At 43.3% G+C, this 26,128-nt stretch overlaps 1 protein-coding gene across 2 annotated transcripts in view; it reads right to left on the bottom strand.

Annotated features, from left to right (window-relative positions):
* Positions 1-1,967: 1,967 nt before the first annotated feature.
* SCAMP4 (secretory carrier membrane protein 4) overlaps positions 1,968-26,128 on the bottom strand; it is a 65,913-nt gene continuing 41,752 nt past the window's right edge. For both annotated transcript variants that reach the window (XM_069216399.1, XM_069216400.1), the window contains exons 4-7: positions 25,417-25,573; positions 14,258-14,359; positions 9,618-9,735; positions 1,968-7,833 (exon numbers count right to left, since the gene is read on the bottom strand). In XM_069216399.1, the coding sequence (XP_069072500.1) occupies positions 7,657-7,833; positions 9,618-9,735; positions 14,258-14,359; positions 25,417-25,573 (554 nt within the window). In that variant the 3' untranslated portion in view covers positions 1,968-7,656. The remainder of the gene's footprint in view (positions 7,834-9,617; positions 9,736-14,257; positions 14,360-25,416; positions 25,574-26,128) is intronic.

The raw sequence follows: 26,128 nt of genomic DNA, 5'->3' as shown, positions 1-26,128 counted from the left end.
TTTAAAACAGCAGCTGTTTGACACCCTTTGGACCACAGCACAAGATATGGTGGACACTCGACTGCCAGCTACTTGTGAGAGCAAACATTCCCTTTATACAGAAATAAAGGTGGACAGCGTCGCGTAACAAAGTAGTGACAGCGAGTATGCTGAAGACTGAATGTCTACAAGTAATGTGAAAGTAACTTTACAACACATGCCAAGCTTTGTGACTAAACAGAAATTCCTCCAGGTCAGGCCTGGGCAAGGCTAAATGTCACCTCCACCCAGGTTGCCCTTGCACACAAGAAATGTTATCCATGTGCAAGGAAAGGGACAACAGAATACTTAAGGCGTGAATCTGTTACCACCAGTAACAGGCACCCGATAAAGACTGATCATTAATGAGATGCAGAAAAGTGGGTGCTTTAGTGCAATGAAATGAAGCATTTATACTCACAAGAGCAGGATCTTCCGCATGAAAGTTGTACACATCCACGCCTAGAACGTGAAGTAGGGGGCTCCTAAAAAGTGAAGGCACCAAGGGAGACTGGAAGAACCAGCTACAAGGAGTACAAATTCCGTACAATCATATATGGTGGGAGCCCTCTAACTGCCCTCGCTGACATTTCCATTTAACAGCTCGGTCTGAAACGGTCTGCCGCAAAGTGAAAGTCTGACATACTTTCCATATCCTGTCTGCTGACATTTTAAACAAAGCCACAGGAAACGTTACTCTTGTACAATATTTGAAGGTGCAAGATGTCAGGCTGAGTTTGAAGACCACAAACAAACACCACTGCTGCCCCAAGCCTTCAGATCTTAGAAAGGAGTCATCAACGAGTCAAAATCACTCGTTAACAGCACCCACGCAGTAAGTGTCTGAATAGATGTCAACCGTAACACTGAGATCAGCTGCAGGGATCGGTTCTACATCACATCCCCTTTAGTGCTAGATCAATAACTGAGATGTTAAAAAAGTTGGTATCTTTGGTTGAGGTTCAGAGCATCTCATGTTCGAATGCAGTTTTATTGACATTCTCTTGACAACTTGTTCTTCTGCTTGTTTGTGGACCAGAGGCATATGCCATCTCTCTTAAGGGAGGAAATGGAAGAGTGATCTTGGTCTGCTGCATTAGGGGAGCAGATAAGGAGGGATTTTTTTAGACCCAAATTCTCTGTTGAGTGACACCAGGGTGGAGGTGCGATAAAAGAATTACCATCCCAGCCGATTAGTAATCAGCCCTCAGCACTGGTCATGCCTTAACAGGTTACGGGCTGCGTACGGAGTGGTTTTTAGCAAATGACTGCAAACAGCTCTAGATTTCTCCCAAGAATTAGTTACAAATGCGACTTATACAGGGTCATCGAGATGCAAATGATATATGAGTGGCAGTGATTCTGTGTAAAGTCAACCCAACTCTGTAGCTGACCAGTAGGGTGTGAAGTTTCCAAGAGTTACAAAAGTTGGGGATCCTGTCCATGGTAGGCAAAGAGGCAATATTAGAAGTGTGATTCAGAGATTAGGATAGTGGGCACGACTCGTGCGCCTGGGTCCTAAGGTTACTATGGTAAAGCAAGTAGGAAGCATAAGAGAACTCAGTACTCTCCATCTTTGTTAGATATGAATGAGATCAGGGTAAAATAAAATGTAAATGATATGCATCTTCCTCCATGCCTTGAATAAAACAAACACATATTTTATGTCAAACCATTGTTAAATGTCTTCAGTATTTGAAGTAGTTAATACACAGTGGTCGGATCTGTGCATTGGTCGTATAGTTATCCCCAACCTTGGATCTGTGCATTTATCATATAAATATCAAACACTGGATGATGCAAAATTAAGTGCAAAGGACTGCCTCTCTCACACACGATGTACAACTTCGAGTAGAACTCACAATCCACCGTACCATAGCTGGTTGGCGTGAACTGTACATGTCTTTATCCATGGCACGGCTGTTCCAATAAAACCCCCAAAGGCCAGGTTTTCGTTATCCAAAGTACTATTTTTTACTTTTACATGGTTATTTCTATATTTATCACATAACTTGAGCAATCAAAGACTGCCTACCAAGGACACATTCTTACAGTGCTGAATTCAAGAACCATCATGAGAGACAGACAAAATACAAATCTGAAAATAAAACAGAAAAAAACAATTGTCTAAGAATGATGTCAAACATGGCAGTACAACATCAACAGCAACACTACAATGGTGCATACAAAGGCATTACAAAGAGCTACATTTGTACTCCACAAGTCCACAGACTGAGGGAAGTATCTTCACATGCTGCATCTCCAGTCCAACAAAGTTCTCGGTTTTTATTCCCAGCCACTGCCTTCTCTGCGAAAAAGCAGGAAAGGGTCGAGCATTTCGTAACCTCAGGATCAACCATGCGGGGGCTTCAGTAAATAAGAAGTCTGCAGCTACTTTATGGTAGCAAAGACCATTCCAGGGTGAGGCTGAGCATGACCGTAATTGGGTTCTCAATTTGGCATCATGCAGCAGTGACTCCATACCCCCTTGGTTGGTTCTGAATGTAAACATTATAAAATGATGCGGTATATATCAATGCAGGGCAAGGTTATGTAATGCACGAGCTATTGTATTGATTCATGACTATATGGCAATTTTTACTTGACTTTTGCAGAACAAAATCCCATTCATAAACTTGACCCACTGAAGCGATGATATAAAATCATCGAGTCTGCTGCGTTTATGAAAAACTTGGGCTTACTGCCTTGCCTTCTAGAAGCGCTCCATTTTTTCCATACATTTTACTTGAAACATCCGGCTGTCACTTGATATCAAGAGAAGATTGAGTGACGCGGATCTAAAGTAAAAAACTGCTTATCCCACTTCCCCGTCAAAAATGAGCGTGGAATAGGTGGGAGGAAGAAAAGGGTTAGGTGCTCAGTTGCTTCACAGGCGTCACAAGGAACCCCGCGGAGGGTGATACAAAAATGTTTCAATAATTTATCAATCCCCAGGTCTCAAAAGAATGTACACTAGTTAAAAGAACCACACATTTCCAAGTGCTGATATCACTAGTTAATAAAATAGATATTTATATATGTACATGTCTATTAGAAAGCTCTAATAAGGCACTCCTCTGTTGTGATAAGATCTTTGCTTTCATAAACTATCACTTCTTAGGTTTAAGATGATTTTTGTTTGTTGTTGAACTATTTTGTCAGGGGTTCTTCTTTCTTTAAGCTATAGTGCGAGCATACCACTCAATTTTAGATTACGGGTTTATCATCCAAATTAAATTGTGTGTGTGTTTTGGTATACTGATCTTGGACAATTACAGAGATTTATTTAAAAGTTAACTTAAAACTAAATATGCTGTAATGTTTTCTTGGTTGGTTTTATGGAAACTCAGAAGCAAGTCTGGGCAATACATCAAGTATTTGTCTTCTTTCCACTGTTTGATTGTCTTTTAGCAATATAATAGCACACCTCTATTTTATGAAACAAACTTTGTATTTTATATCTTATTTGGAACTATTTGTTATATGAAACCCAAATCCTGGTTAAAATATGGGTGCCACCATCACTCTTTCACTAATATCAGTGAGAAAAACAATGGATAACATACATCAGAGAGGCCTTTGTGGGGACTGTCAACCTTTAATCCTTAGTCTCCATGCCTGACAATTAATTGGGTACGCTGCAGTAGTGCGCACCCCTTAAAGAATCCTATCCAAAGGGCTACATCGTCTTTAACAGTTGCATTGTAGAACCAGACATTGGGTCCCGAAAGGTGATGACATCCTCTTTGCGTAGTGTAAGGAAAGGTTCTTTAGAGAAATGGGAAAACATTTTAGATTACGCCAGGGAATCTGGTTAACCTCCAGTCTCTGTCAGGTAAGTGGACTGAGTCAAAGTTGTATTCAGTCTCCTCTTCCCCTCAGAGTGATCGGTATGGGCGGACATCTTTAGCAGCCATTTAAAGTCTTGTGTGCATCCTTAACTGGGGCCTGCATAGATGACCAGGTTTTGTCAGAAAAGAAGATTCAGGGTCATTCACAAGTGATCCACATGGCCAACAGTTTCTTCTATCCTGGCTTGGTTAAGCTTTCTCTCTTTGGCATGAGTAACAAACTCTGGCCCACATGAAAGGGTGCGCACAAGAAGCCACCATGATTTGGCAGCAATGTACTCTGCCATATTGGCATTTGAGTTGATACCCAAGAAAATGAGCAGCCACTGTGTGTGGTGTACTTTTGTAAATACTCTCATAGAAGGCCAAAAACCTGATGACAAGCAGGGTTATGATGGAAAATTGTCTACTTTGATGGAGCTCCTATAGTCAGTATGTGGAGGTCCAATAAGTTCCTCCAGTATCTGTATCACCAACACAATTCAGACCAAAATAAAAATGTGGAAGGATTCCATTAAAAGAGATGATTAAGGTTGTACATGTCCATCCAATATTAGCCTGATGGCCACAGGAGGGGTAGGAAATATAGTGCCAACATTAAAATCCTTGGACATTTAGACCTTATAAGTATTTCAAGGCATTTAGACAGAGAATTTAAAAAAATCTCTTCACAGTTTCTTCCCAGGATTTCACGTATATTGGAGGGACACATATGTACCAAATGGAAATAAGGAAAATAAACTTTATTAAATATCGTCCAATGCCAATAGAAAAATGATCCCTTCCTGGAAGTGGAAACAGTGAAAAAAAAAGAATTCATGATCCAAAATACATAAGACTGGTTTCTACTGCATACTGGAAATGGTTAAAAAAAAAAAAACATAACTTTGTGGGAACTTCCAAAAAAGAGCCCACTTACATTTGGAAAACCGACTTCCAGTGCTGCTGTGGCTGCACACTGAGTTAACCAATTGGGAAGCAGCAAGAGCAGGACTCCAAAGTAATAAAAAAAAATATTTTAGAGAAAGCTAAGACTGAAGAAAGTAAAAATCTGAAACCAAAATAATATTCTAATACGAAGGGTGTACGAAACACTGCCGATAGATAATAGACGCTTCTGCGATGAAGGCTACAATCTAGACCGATCTGTTCTTTAGTATCTAAAAAAACGTAAAGACATAAATGTACTTAAGTAAGACATCTAACTCCCTCTTGGTGCTAAAGACTGTGGCTTTGTAATCAGAAAATATCCAGCTTTAGCCTTGTTTCCCAGTGACAGCCTAAACGAGTCTTTTAGTTTGTGGATAATTCACTTTAGCCAAGTGCATCAGAAAAATTAAGACTTAAGAGCTTAAAAAGGCAAGTTGTATTGGTTTGAGATGAAATGCAGAAAAATATTAATGTAGTTACTGCTATCTCATGGCACTCTTTTGTCCTTCACGGATGAAGTCTGCCTCTACTTGGGTGTGTTCTGCAATTGGCGATCCTACCGGTAATGCGGTATGATAATTCTTATCTACGGTGATGGGCAAATATGAGACTACTCCTTGATCCTGTGAATCTTCCTTGAGGATCTCCTACCAACCAGAAAAGCTGAACTGAGAAAAGTTTCTAATTTTCAACTCTGGCCCCTTCATGATTTTCACCAACAGCAAGTGCTATGTGGTGGGCTCATGCCATGTTTAAAGGACAAGTTTGGGGTTTAATAATTTGTCCTCCTTGTTACATTTGCACCAGAAGAGCATGATACATTGCTTGGGAGGTACTTCTGGTCTCAATCTTGGCTGTCTGCAAAAACTAACCATTGTTAATGTGTTAAAAAAAAAATCTTCTCAGAACCAACTACTGTGCACCTTCTTAGAAGCACATAAAAAACTTCCATTATTCAACTGGACTGTGGAGTCGGAGATTCATGTATTAAATACAATGGCCAAGAAAATACTGGCATACTTAGCCGGTACTGCAAACATCCTGTCTATTCAAATTTCCAACCTGCCACAACAGCAACAAATTCACTTCAAGTTGTCTTCTGAGAAGGTACACTTGAGGGTACAGCCCCCCAGTGTAAGTCTTTAGCTGTGTGTTAGCTTTGAAGTATGGCTAACATCCTTGATTATGCCATCCCGATGAAGGCGACGGCCACCATAACCTGAGCGTAAATGTTTATGCCCTACCCCCAACTCCCTAGGGGTATAGATCTTCTCAAGGTTCCCACTGGGGATGTCAAAAACAGCCACCTAGAAAATAGCAGATACTCAGAGTTTGCACATAATTCTAGACTGCCAACTGAGGAATGTGAATCAACATATGGGAAGGAAACAAATGTTCATGCCCTTTACTTCATACATAGCAAGGGGTTTTGTGCACAGAACATGGACAAGAAGAGCCTAAAGAGAGAGGGTCCACAAATAAAATTATAGTCATTCTGTGATTGTCACGTCGGAATAAAAAGCAGCTACAAGGTCTCATGCCAGTATTGTAAAGAAAGTTTTGGCAAACATCATATAAACTGCAAGCTGTTCTATTTCTTGCACACCCACCCACTCTCAACAAAGTCGCAATAGATAACTATCATTATCTCATTAAAAAACATGCAATGTTCACCTAGACTGACACAATAGTTACCGCCTACAAGAAACTAGGTGTGGTGCCAAACACAGGAATCAAGGCACTTTCTCATAAGATACGAGGCACAGAGGCCGATCTCCCCAAAAAGGTTGGCCAAGATCCTCTGATGTAAACGACAAAATTCTGGTCCCGTCAGCATACCTTGTCCAAGTGGAGGACAGAATGGTCCCAAACAGGTTAAACAGCAGAATGCCTGGTCCTAATCAGCAGAGCACCATAGCTGATTTCCCACCAAATCTGGCACCGGACTACTAAGAAATTTAAATCGCCATAAATGAACAAAGCTAATCACATCAAAGCAATTTGAAAGGTGACAGTCACCCTATCACAGCAGAATGTCCATCAATAAACTTAACAAGCAACATTGCTTGTATTCCAGAATCATTTGCTTTTGTTCCTGTATACCTGGCCTGAGTGGCACATATATATGATAGTGCAGGATAAATGGGTGAAGCAGTGCAAGAATGTTCATGGCACTGTACAAACATCAATGAGGCTAACCCAAAAACCCTTCCCAAGGAGCCTGCAAGCAAACCATCACAGCACTGCCCGAGATCATCCAGCCGCTGATGCCGGTTCCCATCTTATTCAGCATCCTATGCTTAAGGTTGTCAGAGAGGAACTGGAGGAGAGTGTGCCCATTCTCCTTTTCCAGATCTAACCTGATTAGGGGAAGAGGCTGAAACTAACAGGTAGACTTAGTTAGAAATTGTGAGTTTGACATACACTTTTCAACGTCATTAAGGTATTTCTTGACTTAAGTCACATTATGGATCATCACAAATATATTGGCAAAGCCAGCAGAACTTTATGCACTCAACAGAGAGCAAGATTAATTCTTGTAGTTTTTTCCCCTTGAGATACCAATGTGTCCTGGTGTGCTTCCAACATCTGGTCAAATATAGCCCCAAATCCATAAAAGTTTACGGCTGTAATTTAGCATTTTCCAGACACATAAGCAAAAAAAAAGGGCATTTATCCTAGGCATGCCAAATGACACTGCATTGGCACAGAAAAAAAATGAAGACTACGAAAACCAATCTGTGCATGATCTCTGAAAATAAGGAACAATCCGAACTGTTCGAGAGGGGAGGAATAATCAGTCTGTTGGCATGGCAGATGCTGCCGGTCATGGACTCTGGGTCGAATGGATCAGCATTCAAGGCCACTGGGGTGGAGATGGGTAGTTGGGTACAGTAGGGTATTCGGGGAGGGAATTTCCAGAAAAATTGTTGTACTGAGCCTCTCTGGTGGGAGGGTTCTTCCAGGTACCGGTGTGCCACTCATCCTGGGCTTTCTGGAAACTGCCACCTCCCCCTCGGTACAGCTTGTGAACCTGTAATGATAGAGTGAGAAAAGGAAAACATCAGAAATCTGCTTTCCGAGAACTCAAGAGTCAACTTCACTACCTCAGCAGATTGAAAAGTACCCATTACATTCAGTGTGACTTGCGGCATGACATGAAGGATGACATAGTCAGCAGGTCAAAATAAGAGGCATCTCAAGGACAGCTTCTTTGCTTATGGCCAACAGTTTTGTTATTGTTCTAGCACTCCATTTGTTTTTCTAAAATACTTTTGTAGCCCCAGGCAGTCATCTTTGGCATCCCCAAAATCTTTCAAGTGAAGCCATATAGCACAAAAAGTGATGGCATTTGCAGAGCCCCACTACATCAGCAATGTCTTGGTTCCTGATGATATTAGGCAATCATTACAATGGTCACTGCACCTTTAAAACCTAAAATAGTCTGCAGCGTGGCTTCTTCTATCCCAGGGAGACAGTTTGTGCAATCACAAGAGCTTTCATAGCATATCGTTTGATAGTTAATATTTGGCCAGAGAAACGTCCACACACATTAATGATATTGCCGGTTTGCCTGCGGGTCCATACCACATTTTGCTGGATATATTATTCATGTGTACGAGATGACATCATGCCACTGAAAAGTGGATTGTACCCAGTGGGAGGCCTGGTCTCAATCAGATGTCCTCACATCCAGGTCAGTAGACTCAGAGCAAGACAGTGCATTCAGATAATGACAGATGAAACCACGTTGCTTGTCACCACCCTTTCCACAAAAGATAAACAGAACCTGAAAATCCAATTTCAGCTGAACCTTGCAGGCAGCATCCTCACTAATCGCACTTCAAAGCAAAATGTGATTTTACTAAACCCTATCTTCAGAACTACATAGTTGTCTCTAAGTTTTATTATAAATACTCAATTAATGTGGTCCTGTAATCCCCTTTTTTCGTCAGTATTAACTTGCCTGAAAAAAATCACCCTTTTCATGCAAACTACATCAATTTAAACAGCCTGGAAAAATACATAGCAATTAGGTTTTTGACGCCTTCGTGCCTTCTTGGCCAATTTGGCTTCTGTTTTTCATTTTGGTGTGGTGAAGGGGCAGGATACCTTACAACATATCACAAAAATAACACAATGGGACAAGCCAAAGGTACAATACAGACTGTAACATCCTCTGCCAAAAACTCAAAAATTCTAAACAGCCTACTCAAAATGACAGGAGTGGAGGCCTTTTTATGTTTCAGCTCATGTACTTGGCCTGGTAATTTTTTTGTCCAGCAATTGAATTATAATAGAAAGAACAAGTACTCAGTGCATATGCCCCCAGCGCTGTTTATTGTATATGTCTTCAAATGTTTAAAAACAAAGGATAATTCTCTCCAAACTACGGAACGGGACAACAGTCCATAAGCATGGAGTTGGCACATTAATCAGACAAAACAAGGAGGGCAAATTAAGCAACATGGAAAAATGTAAGACAAGGGGAAAGCAGACAGAATTCCTTAAGAACCTTCAAAAGGTGGGATGAACTACACCTTGCCTTAAACCACACCCTGATTGAGTTTGTACAAAAAATTAAATGTGGGTGCCATAGGGTACAAGTTGTCAATGGAGTTTTCAGCTTCACGTTTTCAGCTTCATCAGAGTGTATATATGTTTATTTTTTTTTCTGAAATATGAACATATTTGCTTGTGGATCCTCTCCAAACATTCATAGCTTTTAAATCTGCAAAGAATCAGATGGAGAAGAACCAACAACAACATACAGACATGAGAATAATGGATTCCATTAGATTAGATAACTGCACATACCTTGATTAGGCAAAATGCCATCACGATGGCAGAAAGTGTAAACATTATCGCTGGGAAGAGCATGATTACTGCAGCACCAACATTTGTACCGAAGAAGGTAATGGCTGCAATCCAACCGCTGAAATGAAATGGAGTCAGAGTCAGAATGTGAAGGCAGGTGGATGGTCTAGCCTGGTGAGACCATCTCTACCCCTTGAAAAGCCAGAAGCGCGTACATGAAGACTCTACTGCAGACAGGAAGTGGCAAATTCAGGAAATGCATTGTGAGCAAGAAGACGGAGATAAAGCAAATTGTAAAATGGAAGAATACAAGAGCAAAGGCTTCTGAGGAAGGGCTTTGGGGGGTAGGAATGGAACTATCAGAGAGAATGGGTTATCAGATGCAAAGCAGGAAAGACACTAGGATGGAATGTGCATCTGCCCTCACTGGCAAGAGAAAGAATTAGACATCCAGACAGGAGAGGGAGGGAGAGGGGGAGAGAGGGGAGGGAGAGGGGGAGAGAGGGGGGGAAGAGAGGAAGAGAGAGAGAGAGAAAGAGGGAGTGAGAGGGGGAGGGGGGGAGTGAGAGAAAGAGGGAGTGAGAGGGGGAGGGGGGACAGAGAGAAAGAGGGAGTGAGAGAGTGTGTGTGTGTGTGTATATATATATATATATATAGAAGGGGTGGGGGAGTAAAAACGCAAATGAGGAAAGTGGGCCAACAAGGGAACATTAGTGACGCATGGTCAAAGTACATGAAAATTGTGGAGATATTCAAGACCTCATGAGAGTAGAGTTTGGAAAACAAGAACTGCTACAGAGAAATACAAAGGTTAGAAACCCAAGAATAAGCTGAATCTACAGTAGGAGAATGCACAAGTATAAGCATCAGTGTTACTGCTAAGATGCAAACAAGAGAAACGTTATGTCCTGGTTTAGTTTTGGGGCGGCGTCTCCTTTTGCTGGGTCTTGTTGCTTCCTTTTTCCAGGTAGGCGAGTCATGAGTAAGTGTTCCTCTCGGTTTCAGTTCCTTTCAAGACTGGGGTGGGTGAGTTGGGGGCCTAGGGCTGAGAAGGAAGGTTGCCCTGCCCTTGCTGAAGTTTTAGGCTATTTACAAAAAAAAGGGGGACCAGGAGCGCTTCTAGGTCCAGCATACACGTTCCAAATCATGGAATCTCACAACAAAGTATGCATTTCCTTTTATAGAAGAAATCGGTAGAAGTTTACAAAGGAATAGCTGCGGTTATGGACTGAGGCACTAGAAGGGGTCTGGTGCCTCAGGAGAAGGTGCCCTCACCCACCCAATCATGCTTCATCAAAGTGCACGCTCCTCGTCGGGCCAGCTCTGCAATGCCTGACAGGCACCCTCAAAGGGGCTCTTTGCCAGACATCTTTTCTCTGAAATGCAGTATGTGATGTGGGTGTGGGGCTAATGGTGTAGATTGGTGCATATGTGAGAGTGCTGGCTAAAATAAACTAGCAGTGTCTCAAAGGATTTTTATACCAGCGAGTCCACCTGTCTAGTTAAAAGAGTGGTTGCTATCATTAGAGACAATGATCTTTGATAGCTCAGTGGGCTAATGTGTTTCCTGCCTAGTAAAGCCTCTACAGACCTGTATCTAATATACATAGTGGTTAGAATCTTTAGTAGTGTTTGTCAAGAGATTACCTATCACTCCTAACCACCCATCTGTGTGGTATAATACCGTATCAATATGAAAACCAACCTAAAACGTAGAAGAGAACATTAAAGACGAGCGTTATTCAAGCTCAAAATTACAACTCTGCATAAAGGTGTTGCTGTGTAATAATGAATCGCTGGTGGTACCCATGTGTTTAAACAAAGTGAGTCAATGGGATAAAGATCCCACCACAACAGCACACATGTGACAACAACTTAAAAACCACAGCACACGGATCGTACACACGGTGTCCAAAAGGTTAACTCACCCAAATTTGGTTAATCCTAGTCAGCCTCGAGTGAAGGCCGAGTCGACGCTCAATGGGGTACTATAACAGAGAATTCACAAGGAAAAAATAAGCAAACTAAGATGGACTCAGTCGCGGAGTACAGGAAGTTCAAATGGATCCTGTAAAGGAAACCTATTGAAGTTAAACTCATAGGGTTGCAAAGAGGCATCCAAGGTATGACCTCCTCCCGGCTCTTCTTCCTCAGAAGAGGTAGCGGGTCTGCCAGAATAGAAGTGCTGGTCTGCAGCAGCCAATTGCCTACACCGGTGGTGGCCACGAGTAGTTAAAGCAGCAGCTAGAGCACTTCCCATGACAAAAAGGCTAGGAATTTCATGGACGCCAACTTAGATAGGCGGAGGAGACGTCCGCGCACATGCTAGTAATGAATACTGAAAGTGGGGACTCTGGAAGGCATATAACAGGTGCTCGTACACTTTGTAGATTGCCATAATGGAGGGACTTCGTGCCATAAAATTTCATTAAGGTCTGTCAATGGGTAACTAAGGAGGGGACTGGGGAAGGCCGCACATGGGAGCTTAAACAAATTGAAGCACCGTAATGGAGGAATGAGAGCAAAAGGTTACATTAAGGTTCTAATCAAAACTAAAATTTAAAACCAGAAAGCACACCTCAGTATGTGAGTGCTCCTAAAGAGGAGGAGCTGCCCGGCAGAATAAGACATCAAAAGTTAACAAAAATAAAATAACTGATCCTCTTTACCCAATAAAAAAAGAGGAAGCTACCAAATGAGCACAGAATCTTAAAAGGGTTGGCAAGTTAAGGACCATACAACTGAAAATTATGGCAAATGTACTTATTACAGTGGAATGGAATGAGCCCCATCAGGAAAAGGGTTAGTGATATAGTTCATTCCATAGAATGTCATCATTAAGCCCATCAATGTGCGTGGACAGATGGAAAATCCACTCTTGTTCCCTTCTGAATAAAGTGGTTTTACTCATGTGTTGAGGTGCCTCCAGTATTGCCCAACGCAGATCATTGGGTGAATGACCCTAAGTGAGATAGTGCGTGGTCATTTATGTGCTGGCCTCTTTGCATTGTAAGGTACTGTGGTGTTTCATGATTCATACCTTAACTGGTCTCGTGGCCACCACAGGTGCAGGCACTCAGCCTCTGCAGACCAGCGCTTATATTCTGGTAGACCCGCTACCTCTTCCACTTCTGAGGCAGTGGAGCGGGGGTAGGTCATACCTTGGACGCCTCTTTGTGATCTTGTGAGTATAACTTCAATAGGTTTCCTTTACTGGATCTGTACGAACCAACCCTCCTCCGCAACTGAGTCGATCTTGGTTTACTTATTTGTTCCTTGTGTATTCACTGTTATAGTATGCCAGTGAGCATCGACTCGGCCTTCACTCAAGGCCAACTATGATTACCCAAAGTGGGGTGAGTTAACCCTTTTGGATAGTGCGTGCGATCTGTGTGCTGTGGTTTTGAAGTTGTTGTCACGTGTGCTGTTGTGGTGGTGGGATCTTTATCCCAAGGACTCACTTTGTTTAAACACATGGGTACCACCAATGATTCATTATTACACAGCAAGACCTTCACTCAAAGGTGTGATCTAGAGCCTGAATAACGCTTTTTCTTTTAATGTTCTCTTCTACATTTTAGGTTGGTTTTCATATTGATACAGTATTATACCACACGGATGGGTGGTTAGAAGTGATTGGTAATCTCTTGACACACACTACTAAAGATTCCAACCACTGTGTAGATTTAATACTATTGGTCCTGAAGAATTGCCACAGATCAGTAGTGACTTTACCTGGCAAGAAACATGTTGACCCAATGAGCTATCAAAGTTAATTCTCTCTACTGACAGCAACCGCTCTTTGAACTAGACAGGTGGACTCGCTGATTAAAAAATCCTTTGATACCCACCTAGTTTTTGTTTAGCTTGCACATTCACATACACAGCACCTTTTACACCAATCTACACTATTAGCCACACACCCATTTCACATACAGCATCTCATGGAAAAGACCTCCAGCAAAGAACCCCATGGAGGATGCCAGTCGGACATTGCAGCACCGGACCAACGAGGAGCGTGCCATATGATGAAAGCATGACACCCTTTTGGGTGTGTGAGGGCACTTGCTCCTGAGGCGCTAGATCCCTTCTGGTGCCTCAGTCCATTACCATATCTATTCCTTTGTAGACCTCTACTTATCTCTTCTATAAAAGGAAATGTATACTTGGTTGTGGGATTCAAAGTTTTCGGCTAGTCAAATAAAAGTGACTTATAACGGCAAATTAAGTCAAATAATATGTTTAGAGGTACAGCCAAGGTCTATTGCTTCTTCCAGTGTTCAGGCATCAATTTCATACAATGCAGATTGTATTTTTGAAGAGGGAAGTTTATACAAAGATTAGAAGGCAAGGCATAACATAGAGAAAATAAACCACAAATACTAAAAGTAGAGAAAGTAACACTGAATGGAGAGCATGAACTTTCAGTTCAGAGAGAAACAGGAGGGTTCAAGGATTTCCCATTAGTGGCAAAGCATAGAATGCAAGTTGTCTGCAATGCATGAAAAAATGGTAACAGCAGTATGTAGAAATTGAGTAGAGCAACAAGGAAGGAAAAAGATAACTATTCGGGAACAGGATAAGAGACACTATCAAAGGATAAAGTAGATGTGAAAAGAATTCACTTTTTGTTTTCTTACCAGGCTCCCCAACCGGAGATCCCAATTGCTTGTATAGCAGCAAGAACAAACTGGGCCCCAATGATAAAGAAAAACGCCATGAAATTAAAGGAGCTGTCAGACCTAGAAGAGAGAAAAAGAGATACTTATTTGGATAACAATGAGGCAATGACCTCTCCTGCATCTATAGGAAACCAGCCGAAAACCATCATCGGCCTTTGTGGGGGATGACTAATATTAGCAGGGAGCAATGCTAAGTCCTGAGGCATTTAGTTTCTTTCCTCAGCCAAGTCTGAGTCCTATACAAACGGCCATTACAATGATTGTACCAAGTGCTAGAAGATTGCAAATGTATTCTGCTGCATATTCTCAAAACAGGCTTGTCATCTCAAACTCTACTTCCTCTTATTGAATCTGTCCTGATCCCAGCTACTTACTCCTATGCAAAGGGCTGTCTGTATCTTTGACACACAGATGGGAAGTTTTTAAAGAGTTTCTTGAACTAGTGGGATCTGCCAGCAGGTCAGGATCTACAAACGCCATTTTTAGGGAAAAACACACTAAAAAAAGTGTATCCAGTTTGAGGGGAGAATATTTATCGTATTTAGAAATGTGTGTGGAGTCTTTCTTTTCTCCATCTTTCACTGTATCATTAGACATTAATGATACAAATTATACAAATGGATAGGATAAGCATAAACCTTGAATACACCAAGTGGTGACCGGGATATCATTGCAATATCACCTATACATGGAAGCTCCAATGCATGTAGAGCACATACAGAGAATCTTACACAGGAACATCAAGAGTTTATCCCATACACTTTCTGTTAGAAATGGGGTCTCTAGTTGGCAATGGTTTGCACCCTGTCCAAGTTGGGACCCTCACTCTAGTCAGGGTAAGGGAGTCACACAGCTAAGGTAACTCCTGCTCACCCCATTGGTAGCTTGGCACAAGCAGTTAGGCTTATCTCAGAGGCAATGTGCAAATTATTTTCGCGCACACACAGACAGTGAAAACACCACAAAAGTACTTCACACCAGTTTAGAAAAATATTTATCTGATTAAAACAAGATCAAAATGACAAAAAGACAACATACACAAGTAAAGATATCACTTCCCAAAGGTTTCAATGAGTCTTAATCCATAGGAATCAATGGTTGTATCTCTTTAGCACAAAGTACCTGGGACGTGTCAAAAACAAAGATGATGCAGGCAGCAAGGGAGGTGAGGCACTGAAAAGCAAAGCAATGCATAGGTTCCTTACTGCGCAGGGGCGGTGATGCGTACATTTTTTCCTTGCAGGAGAGGCTATGCGTCGGTTTCTTACTGACAGGGGGGGGGGGGGGGGGGGGTTAATGCATCAGTTCTTTCCTTTCCTCTCAGCAAAGGCAATGCATTGATTTCCGAACAGGCAGTGCCAGTTCCTCACAGCAGGGCGAGGTCGACGAGAAACTGATGCCCATGGGACGATGCATGGAAAATCTAGACCTGCTGTGTTGATGGAGAAGCGGGGAAACGCAAAGGTTTCTAACCTGTAGAAGTAGTTTTGCAGCTTGAAGAGTTTTCTGGATTCACATGCTGTGCATTATTCCGCCATCTAGTGGTTGGGTCTGGAAAGTTGTGTTCTAGTCTTTTTTTCCCCCTCCGGGGCATCGTCGACCACCAACTGGTGCTTAGTCTGTCCTCTGTGTGACATCAGACAGCGCCACAGAAGTTCCTGTGTGTGGCCTCCATCTTCAGATTCTTCTTTCCCCCCCCCTCCTTTTTGTTTTCGTCCCCCTACCTCATGCCTCGAAAAATCATACAAATGTCACTAGACCCGAAGGTCAAGTACCTGGAATAATCTACTCAACCTAACTGTAATGTGCTTGACCCGTAAACTGGTCTCAAACAGTGTGATCCTAGGCAAATATTATATTCTACAGTCACCATTTTCTTCATTCTCACATGAGTGCACCTTCATATATGCGAGTTCAGCATTTCTGCTGTAAAAAAAACCTCTTTTGTTTGATTAAATACACTAAGGGGGTGATTCTAAGTTTGGCGGGCGGCGGAGGCCGCCCTAGACTTCCCCCACCAAAATACCGCTCCGCGGTCGAAAGACCGCTGAGGGTATTTTGGGATTTGCCCTGGGCTGGCGGGCGACCGCCAAAAGGCCGCCCGCCAGCTCAGGGCAAATCAACCTTCCCACGATGACGCCGGCTCAGAATTGAGCTGGCGTAGTGGGAAGGTGCGACGGGTGCAGTGGCACCCGTCGCGTATTTCAGTGTCTGCAAAGCAGACACTGAAATACAAAGTGGGGCCCTCTTACGGGGGCCCCTGCAGTGCCCATGCCCATTTGCCCATGCCCCGCGGCACCCCCTACCGCCATCCTGTTCCTGGCGGGAGACCCGCCAGGAACAGGATGGCGGTAGGGGGTGTCAGAATCCCCATGGCGGCGGAGCGTGCTCCGCCGCCATGGAGGATTCACAGGGGCAGCGGAAAACCGGCGGGAGACCGCCGGTTTTCCTTGTCTGACCGCAGCCGAACCGCCGCGGTCAGAATGCCCTGCGGGGCACCGCCGGTCTGTCGGCGGTGCTCCCGCTGACCCTGGCCCCGGCGGTCTCTCACCGCCGGGGTCAGAATGACCCCCCAAATGTTTGCTCACATAGTCCACATATAGGGTACACATGATCCATGTATGACTTGCCTCTCAGTTTACTAATAGCTTTGCCCTCAGGGCAGGAGTGTTTCTCAGTTTATGTTTAAACACTCACTTTTAATAAGTATGTTGCTAAAGCATGATGTGGTAGCGCACTGTCATTTATAGACAGTACATTTTCAAGAAATGTCCAAGAACCTTCCCACTAACTTGCAGCTTTACTGATTAAACTATATAGTGTATTAACAATAATCTGTGAAAATTGGGTTTCATATTTCATATTTATCATTTGCATATTACCAAGTAAAGTGTTCTGACTTTTTTTTCATCCTGTTAAAATATTTTTTCATCACACAGAAGTACAAAAAAATGGTCTTTCACAGCTAATGAAATATATTTTGAAATGTTTGTAAAGTTGACTTAGTTATATAAGTGTTGTGTGTTAGGAAAAACCTGATACAGACAGCCTTTCATGTCACACAGGTCAGACAGTTCACCTTGCAAAATGCTGGAACTCTGCAGTCACAAGGAAAAGTATTTGCATTGCAAGAAGACAAACTGACTTTTGACCCCTGTCTCTGAACACAGAGCAAATGTGACAAGAATACAATTTAAAGGCAGCTTAACTGCTAATTCAGTTTCTAACTGAACAGAACACATGTTCTTTGTCTACTCACCAAAAGGGGCGAGTAGGTTCTAAAAATAGCTCAACCTCATAAAATCTGACTCCCACTAGTGAGTGGTCGAATAGATTTTTCCAGCCCTGTACCAGTTTGCTTCTTATCCCATTTCTGGGTAGGTGGGTGAGTTGCATGTGAATCCACAAAACTTTACAAGTAAGAAACCATTTCATTTTGCAGCATGAATCCTTTTCTGGATTCACGTGCTGTGTATTAGATTATACAGCGGTATCCTCTTCTCTGGGCTGGCTGCGGTAAAATGTGGATAAATTGGCGAATAGGTGTTGCAGGTTCTGTCCTACTTGCGCTTCCTAGTTCATTTGAATGTCCACAAAGTAGTGTTTTGCAGAGGTGTGTGGCGATGCCCATGTCGCAGCAGCGCAGATTTCCTCGATGGGTACGTTTGCCAGACATGCTCGTGTGGTGCCCTGCTTCCTGGTTGAGTACACTCTGGGTCACGTAGATAGATGTTTCCCAGCTTTTGCGTAGCAAGTTTGGATGGTGGCAACAATCCATTGGGTGATGGATGCCTTGGATACTGGCTATCTCTTGTTTGCTTTGGCAAGTGACATAAAAAGCCAATTTCCCTTGCAAAATGCTTTGGTCTCTTGTAGGTAGCACAGTAAATCCCTTTGAACATCTAGAGTGTGGTGAGCCATTTCTGCTTGTGTTTTTGGCTCCTGGAAGAAAGCTGATAGTAGTATGCTTTGATTAACGTGGAACTGCATTACTACCTTTAGTAAGAACTGAACATTAGTTGTAAGGACCACCTTGTCCTTGGGTATCTGTAAGTATGGCTCCTGTACTGTTAGGTGACTGACTTTAGATCTGATTTGCGCATTGCTATCAGAAAGGCTGTCTTTAGAGTGAGTGACTTTAGATCTGATTTGTGCATGGGTTCGAAAGGTTCTGTCATCAGTTGCATTAACACGATGTTCAGGTTCCACAAAGGTGTTGGTGCTGATCTTGGTGGTGCCACTCTCTGATCCCTTTAGGAATCTCTGTACTACTGTGGATGTAGAGGCTTGATCCTGATGAGCCCCTAGTGTTTGCTGCTATTGCTGCCAAATGTACCTTTATTGAGGCATAAGTAAGGCCACTGTCCAGCAGGTGGGCGAGGTATGTAAGTACTGTGTCCTGGTGTGTCCTCAAGTCCATCTTATTGTTGTCTGTGCACTCATGGATGTATCTTTTCCAATTAAGTGTGTAGCATTTACGTGTGCTTGGTTTCCTTGCTTCCCTCAGGATTTATATTTGTCCTTGGAGGGAGCTGCAGGTGGCAGAATTTTAAGTATTCAGGAGCCAAGCTGCTAGGTGTATACTGCTCTGTGTTGGATTGTCTGTAGCTCCTTCACTGGTTACAGTATGATCATCTGTCCCTTGGACATCTCCAGTAGGTCTGAGTTCCAGGTCTGCCTTGCCTACTGTGGGGCTTTGAGGATAATTTTGCTCCTTGGGTGTCTGGCCTCCTCCATCATCCTGTGGATTAGGAGAATTGGAGAAAAAGTGTATGCAAATGTCCCTGACCAATTTGTTGACAGGGCATTCCCCTATGACCGAGAGGCGAAGTGTTGGCATTTTGTGTTTGCTGCTGTGGCGAACAAGTCTATGCTTGGTGTGCCCCAGGTGTTAAAAATCCTTTGGATGACTTCTTGCTTTATTTCCCACTCGAGTGAGCTGTTCTCCTTTCTGCTTAGTTTGTCTGTTGCTGTGTTGAGTTCTCCTGGTAGGTGAATTGTCTGGAGAGTTATTTGGTGCTGTATTGCCCGGTGCCAAATGTCTTGGGCAAGTTTTGATAGGGTGAAGGATTTTGTTCCATCTTGTTTGTTTGGGTAGAAAATGGTGGTTGTATTGTCCATCTGTATCAGAACTGTTCTGCCAGTCAAGTGTGCTTGGAAGGCTTTTAGGGCTAGGAAGACTGTTTTGAGTTCTAGGTAGTTGATGTGTTTCACTGCATCCGAGATGTTCCATAGGCCCCTTACCTTCAGAGGGCCAGTGTGAGCTCTGCAGCCTTTGTGTGATGTGTCTGTTATGGTCACAGTAGTAGCTGGCGTCTTGAAAGCACTACCTATACTTATGCTTATGCTTGTTGTGGTACACCACTGTAGCTCCATTTGTACTTTTTGTTGTGACAACCACTAGATCCTCCCAGCTCCCTGTGGCTTGTGACCATTTGCTGCAGATCCATTCCTGGACAGGTCACGTGTAGTCTTGTGTTCGGGATCAGTGGTATGCATGATGCCATCATGCCCATAAGTTTAATGACAGTCCTCAATGTCAGAGACTGAACCCTCTGGTATAGGAGTTTGTTTCTCAATGGTTTCTACCCTCTTTTGGACTGGGTATGTCCTTGCCCTCCTGGAGTCCTGTGTGGCTCCTAGGAACACCCTTACCTGTTCTGGTTGAGGTGATGATTTGGTGTTTATTGTGAACCACAGGCGTTGTAACGTGCATAACCGTTTGTACATCCCTCTTGCATTTGTTCCTTCACGGTGCCATTATTAGCCAGTTGTCCAAGAAAGGGTTAATGTGGATTCCTTGCCTTTATAAGAGTGCTGTTACTGCAGAGAGGGCCTGGGTAAATATTCCTGGTGCAAATTTTATGCCGAAGGGCAGCACTGTGAATTGGCAGTGTTCCTTGTCTAACATGAACCAGAGGTATTTCTTGTGGCCTTGGTTCATGTGAATATGTAGGTAAGCATCATTTAGGTCTAGGGTAGCCATGTAATCTTCCTCTTGCAGTAGAGGAATTACCTCCTGCAGGTTTGTCACCTTGAAATGTGGTGTTCGTATTAATTTATTTATAAACCCGAAGTCCAGAATTGGCCTTAAGGTTAGATCATGTTTCGGCACGAGGAAATATGGTGACTAGTTCCCCGTGCCCCTCTCTCGTGTTGACACGAGTTCTATGACTCTCTTTAAGAGTAGTTGTTTCACCTCTGTTCGGAGTTGCTTTAGTTCTCCTTTGAAAGACCTCACCCTTGGGGGGGGTCTTTGTGGGAGCCGTTTGCTTAGTTCTATGCAGAATCCATAGGAGATGATATTTAGGATCCATTCGTCTGTGGTGATGTTTCTCCATCCCCAGAGGAACCCCTGATGCGGACACCATTGGTGTTATGGATGATATTTAGGATCTATTTTTGTCTGTGGTGGTGATGTGCCACTCCTAGAGAAACCCTTTGATTCTGCCCCACACTAGTGTTGTGTGTTTGGTGCCTTTGAACTCAGAGTTATTTGTTTGAAGATCCCATGCAGAAAAGGCAATGCGTTTATGTCCATACACACAGCCTCGGTTCCTTTTTGTGATGCAGGGTCAATGAGAAATTGACGCCCCAGGGATGATGCATGGAAAATCCAGACGTGCTGTAGTGATGGAGCCGCAGGAAAACAGGTGCTGCGTCGATTGTGCAGCTGCGAGACAGTTCCGTTGATTTTTCTGCCACAGTGCATACATTTTCTTTTTCAGGTCACCAGCTTACACTCCCAAGAGCCCAGGGACTGGAGTTGGCACCACTTGGCAAGTCAGGACTCTCAGCAGAAGAGCCCAGCCACTGACAGTTGACGTATTTGATGTCCCTAAGACTTCTAACATGAGGCAAGCTCAGTTCAAGCCCTTGGAGAGCCTGGGAAACAGGATGTAGAAAGCCAGGTCCAGTCCTTTCACTCCCAGAACAGAAGCAGCCGGCCAGCAGAAGAGAAACAGGCAGAGTGGCAGTTCCTCCTACGACATCCAGCTCTTTTTCCTGGCAGAATGTCCTCTGTTTAGAAGTTCTACACGTTTGTGAGCTCAGAGTTCCGATACTTACACCCATTTCTGTCTTTGAAGTAGGCAAACTTCAAAGAGAAGTCTTTGTAGTGCACAAGGCCCTGCCCTTCCTGTCCCAGACACACTCCTGGAAGGGGGGGGGGGGGGTTAGGAGACTGCTTTGTGTAAGGACAGGCACAGCCCTGTTCAGGTTGAAGTGCCACCTCCTCCCACCACTCTAGCTCAGGGAGACCCATTACGATATGCAGAGCACAGCTCAGCTCCCTTTGTGTGGCTGTCTAGAGTGAAGTCACAAACAGCCAAACTGTAATTCTGACCCAGACATGTATTCCACAGCCAGACAGAGAGACACAGAATGGTTAAGCAAGAAAATGCCCACTTTCTAAAAGTGACATTTTCAAACTTACAATTTAAAATCCAACTACACCAAAAGATGTACTTTTAAATTGTGAGTTCAGAGACCCCCAAACTCCACATCTCTATCTGCTCCCAATGGGAAATTACACAAGATAAGGCAATCCCCATGTTACCCTATGGGAGAGATAGTCCTTGCAAGAGTTAAAAGCGAATTTAGCAGTATTTTACTATTAGGACATGTAAAATACACCAGTACACGTGCTACCTTTTAAATACACTGCAACCCACCCATGGGGCTGCCTTTGGCCTACCTTAGGGGTCATTTACATGTAGTAAAAGGGAAGGTTTGGGCCTTGCACATGGGTGCACTTGCCAGGTCGAAATGGCAGTTTAAAACTGCACACACAGACACTGCAGTGGCAGGTCTGAGATGTTTGCAGGGCTACTCATATGAGTGGTACAATCAGTGTGCAGGCCCACTAGTAACATTTGATTTACAGGTCCTGGGCACTTTACTAGGGACTTACTACAAAATCAAATATGCCAATCATGGATAAACCAATCAACAATGCAATTTAGACAGAGAGCACTTGCACTTTAGACCTGGTCAGCAGTGGTAAAGTGCCCAGAGTCCTAAAGCCAACAAAAACAAAATGCAGCACAGGATCAAAAATAGAAGGTCAGAGGCAAAATGTTTGTGATAACCCTGCACCAAGGACTATTTCCAGCGCTTGCCACATGACGGATAAGGGTATGTGACTGGGACACCAAGAGGCAACACTGAACAACTCCCATGTCAGGCTAAAGACCCTAATTTGTTATGACAAAATGATCATGTAATTCGATGAATTCTAGGACAATGCAATAGTGCAATTTCCACTATTTCAAAAGTTACCACTGATCCTTTATTCAACCTGATTTAATCATGTTGTTCTTCTGTGGAGCAAAGAGTGGAGCAACCTAAATGTTTCTGCCCCCTGGTTGCGTGATATTGGCTGACAAGGTTTACCAATAAGTGAAATGACTGTACAGATGAATTCCACACATGTTAGTGGTTCTGCCATCACTGGCTTTTGCATTGTTGGCAATCTTTATTGCAGGGGAAGTCTTGTGATTGATTTCATGTTCAGTGATTTAGCCGCAGGAGTAATGGGCCGTATTCCTAATGAGTGAAAGCATTGTGGCTGAAGTTTGGTCTTCTTATCTTTATAGAAGAAAGCTTGAGGAACAGATGGATCTTCGTAATGTGCACTGGCATGGATACAATTTGTTTCAGAGTTTTCTCCAGGAATGCTTAGCATTCTTCATCTGCATTTCAAAGTTTGCAGCTCTTTTGGGGGATTCAGGAGCACTTAGTTTGATGGTAGATTTATGGTGTAACACCAAGAGGCAAAAACCTTTGTAGGTGCACTGGTTCATTCTCCCACATTGTGGATGCAGAATAGCCCCTCAGATTTAATTAATTGTTGCATACAACCACTGGTGTGCTGGGAAGATGTGCCTGCATTTATTTTGCTTCAAGCACATTCCTGCTTATGGAGTTCTTTGATGTGAGATAAGGAAATGCTTGCATGCATGATGGCAGAGTATTCAAGCCTTGACAGGATAAGCGTTCTTTCTAGTTCTGAGCAACGGCCAGAGCTCGGCAGCCAGACCCTCTGCTCTTCCAACGATGGTCAAAGAACAAGCATTCTGAGAGGCGCCCCTGAATCTCAGAGCCAGCACCTACCTAAGGTGACCTTAGTGTACTCTGCATAGCCTGGAATTGCAGCTGATGAGGCACACTGCATCTGGCTTGAGTGCAGGTGGGAGGGGGGACGTAATCACATTGAACAGTGCAAATGAACGGCCCTCCGTGACCACTCACAGCAACGTTTGTTGAGCCTGAATGAACTTCACTGTTGTTCAACGGAGTAAGATACAAAAAGTTAAGAAAGTTCAGTTGTTTGCTGATGGAACACTAACAGAGCTCTTGAGTATTTGATAAGAATGTTCCAGTGCTGAAAATATGATCAACGAAGAGCTACTGAGTATTCGGAGTAGCATATGGACTGCGTAAGCCGTACAGTAGAACATCTGTGACATCAGAACCGGGCTGCACAAGTCCAGAAGGCAGCGAGTGGTGTCAGGAGTTTAGAAATTAGGTTAGAATTCTGTGACTGGGATTCATTTGATGGACTGTGTGATTAGTTAAGATGCACTCGCTCAGTGGCAGTACAAGAACATCTAACTCTCAAGGTTAGTGTCTGGAAGACGTGGAATGTTTCCGTATATGGTACATTCAACAGCAAAAGTGACCCTCACTCCAGCCACAAAGTGGGTTGGAAAGCTCCTCACGCTTTGTACCATTGTTAGTTTTGTAGGACCCATGTTTTTGTGAAAGGCACCCACTGCCATATTGGTGGTTGGGCTCTTTAATCGATGACTAATTATTTGTTTTTGATGATCCAAGCTAACCATTGTGGTGAAGTATTCAAGGCACCTCAATTTCAATCATCTGCTGCCTGGTGGAAAACCCGAGACCTTTACAAATACTGAATGATTGAAGATCCCCTTGTTGAATATTTAAAGCAGTTTCTGAAATGCCAAACCAACTAGTAATTTCTAGGACCCCTGGAACTGTGTGCAAAGGAGAACCAAAATATGTAGCAGCGTTAGCTAAAATGTGTGGCAAGAAAAGGGAAATTATGCGGCGCAACGCGATAATTTGTGATAGCCTTATTTCATTATTTTGTAACTCACTGTCATGGTATCACTGTCTGGGGTTCATTGGGGATCCCTTTCCATTTGCGAATGGATAGCACTATCCTTGAGATATCAGTGTATACCACTGCAATTCAGTATTTGGAAGAGACGTCCTAAACACGCCCCTTCCAAACACCAAATTGCCAAACAAATAGCAATTCGGTAACATTTTACTCTGCTTCATTAATGCAGGAGAGTGTTTAATACTGTGTTTTTAATCACATTTCTTTGGAACCATTTTTGTTAATCAGTCTTTTTCCACTAAGATTTTTCCATCAAAAGCAGAGCAACAGAGAACTCCAGTCGCCCTAAAACTTGGCCAGAATCTACATACATGATGGCTGGAGGATTGTCTCCTTGAGTGTCGCTGGGTGAATGACCATCTGTTGGGAACACGGAGGAGAATTATCCACTGCCTCAGCAAAGACACAACCTGGAAGCAGGTAGCCAGGTGCGCCACATTCCAAGAACAAGATGCGCTGGGATGCTTGGCATTCAAAGAGCCGCTACGGTCAGAAAGGATCAAATTCTCCTCATCATGCAGCTTCTAAAAACCACCAGTACAGTGGCAGACATCTCCGCGAACGCTCACGGTCTTTATGCATGCCTACATGAAATATCTGTTGCATACAGGCTAATGTTTTCCTGGCATTTCGTTTAATGAAATATATAATTTCCAAGGCGGTAACAAGGACCAACATATTGAAGAGAAAATTTGACTTAGGTCCACTGATTAATCCAGACACCTTAGGATGATATGAAGAGCTGAAAAGATTGATCTACTATATAAACTTGAGGTTCCTTACCTCTAGGTTGTCTGCATAGGAAGCATTTGACATCTGTTTTTTTGTTTATTAAGGTTTGACTCATAACTTTACCCAAAGTAGTACCTATGCATTCTTTCACCGGGTAAATGGACACACGTTTTCACCCACAACTTTACACAGGTCCAGCATATTCTAAATTGAATCACAAAGTTCAACTCACCGGAAAGCTTTGTAGAGCGGCCGGAACCAGCATATGTAGCTGCATGGACTGAAAACGATGAGCCAGAGGAAAGCCAAGCCGAAATTGACACCATTACCACCACCGATCCACCAAGCCAAGCAAGCGATCAGGTTCACTACCAGAGTGATGCAATAAACTGCAGAAACATAGTTGGAGTGAAGAAGAGACACAGGAAGAGAATTAAAAGGAGCATGTTAACCTCATGCAACTCCTCTGTGACACTCAAGAGAACAAACATTAATAAAGTACTAAAGACCGGGATGGCTACAGGGTCTAAAACACCAGGAGCTAATATACAACCGCAATGATAGGTAGGACCTACAAAACAGGGATGAGAATGAGGAGGGTGGCGCACCTTTCACTTTAAAAGTGGAAGGTGAAGTGAGGGCAGGAGAAATGAACCAGGAATAAAATCCACCGCAAGAAAGAACAGGAAGTGACGAAAGAAGTGCCAGAAGAGACATACACAAAGGCTTAAATAGGCAAAAGCAGGACAGAGTGTGAGCGAGAGTTGGAGAAGTCTCAGGGATGAGGGTGCAGTGGAAAGAGCAACCGTGGAAGTGAGCGCAGATTAAGTGAGTAGGGTGAAAGAGAGCTGACTAACAGGACGCACGTGTAGATGGAGGGAGGAGCTGGTATGATTAGGTGCAGGAAGCAAGAGCAGGAAGCGAGATCAAGGTGAAGGAGCAGG

Source organism: Pleurodeles waltl, chromosome 12 (assembly GCF_031143425.1).
Source record: "Pleurodeles waltl isolate 20211129_DDA chromosome 12, aPleWal1.hap1.20221129, whole genome shotgun sequence".
Taxonomy (NCBI): Eukaryota; Metazoa; Chordata; class Amphibia; order Caudata; family Salamandridae; genus Pleurodeles; species Pleurodeles waltl.
The sequence above is the reverse complement of the archived record's forward strand: the minus strand, read 5'-3'. Positions and strand labels throughout refer to the sequence as shown.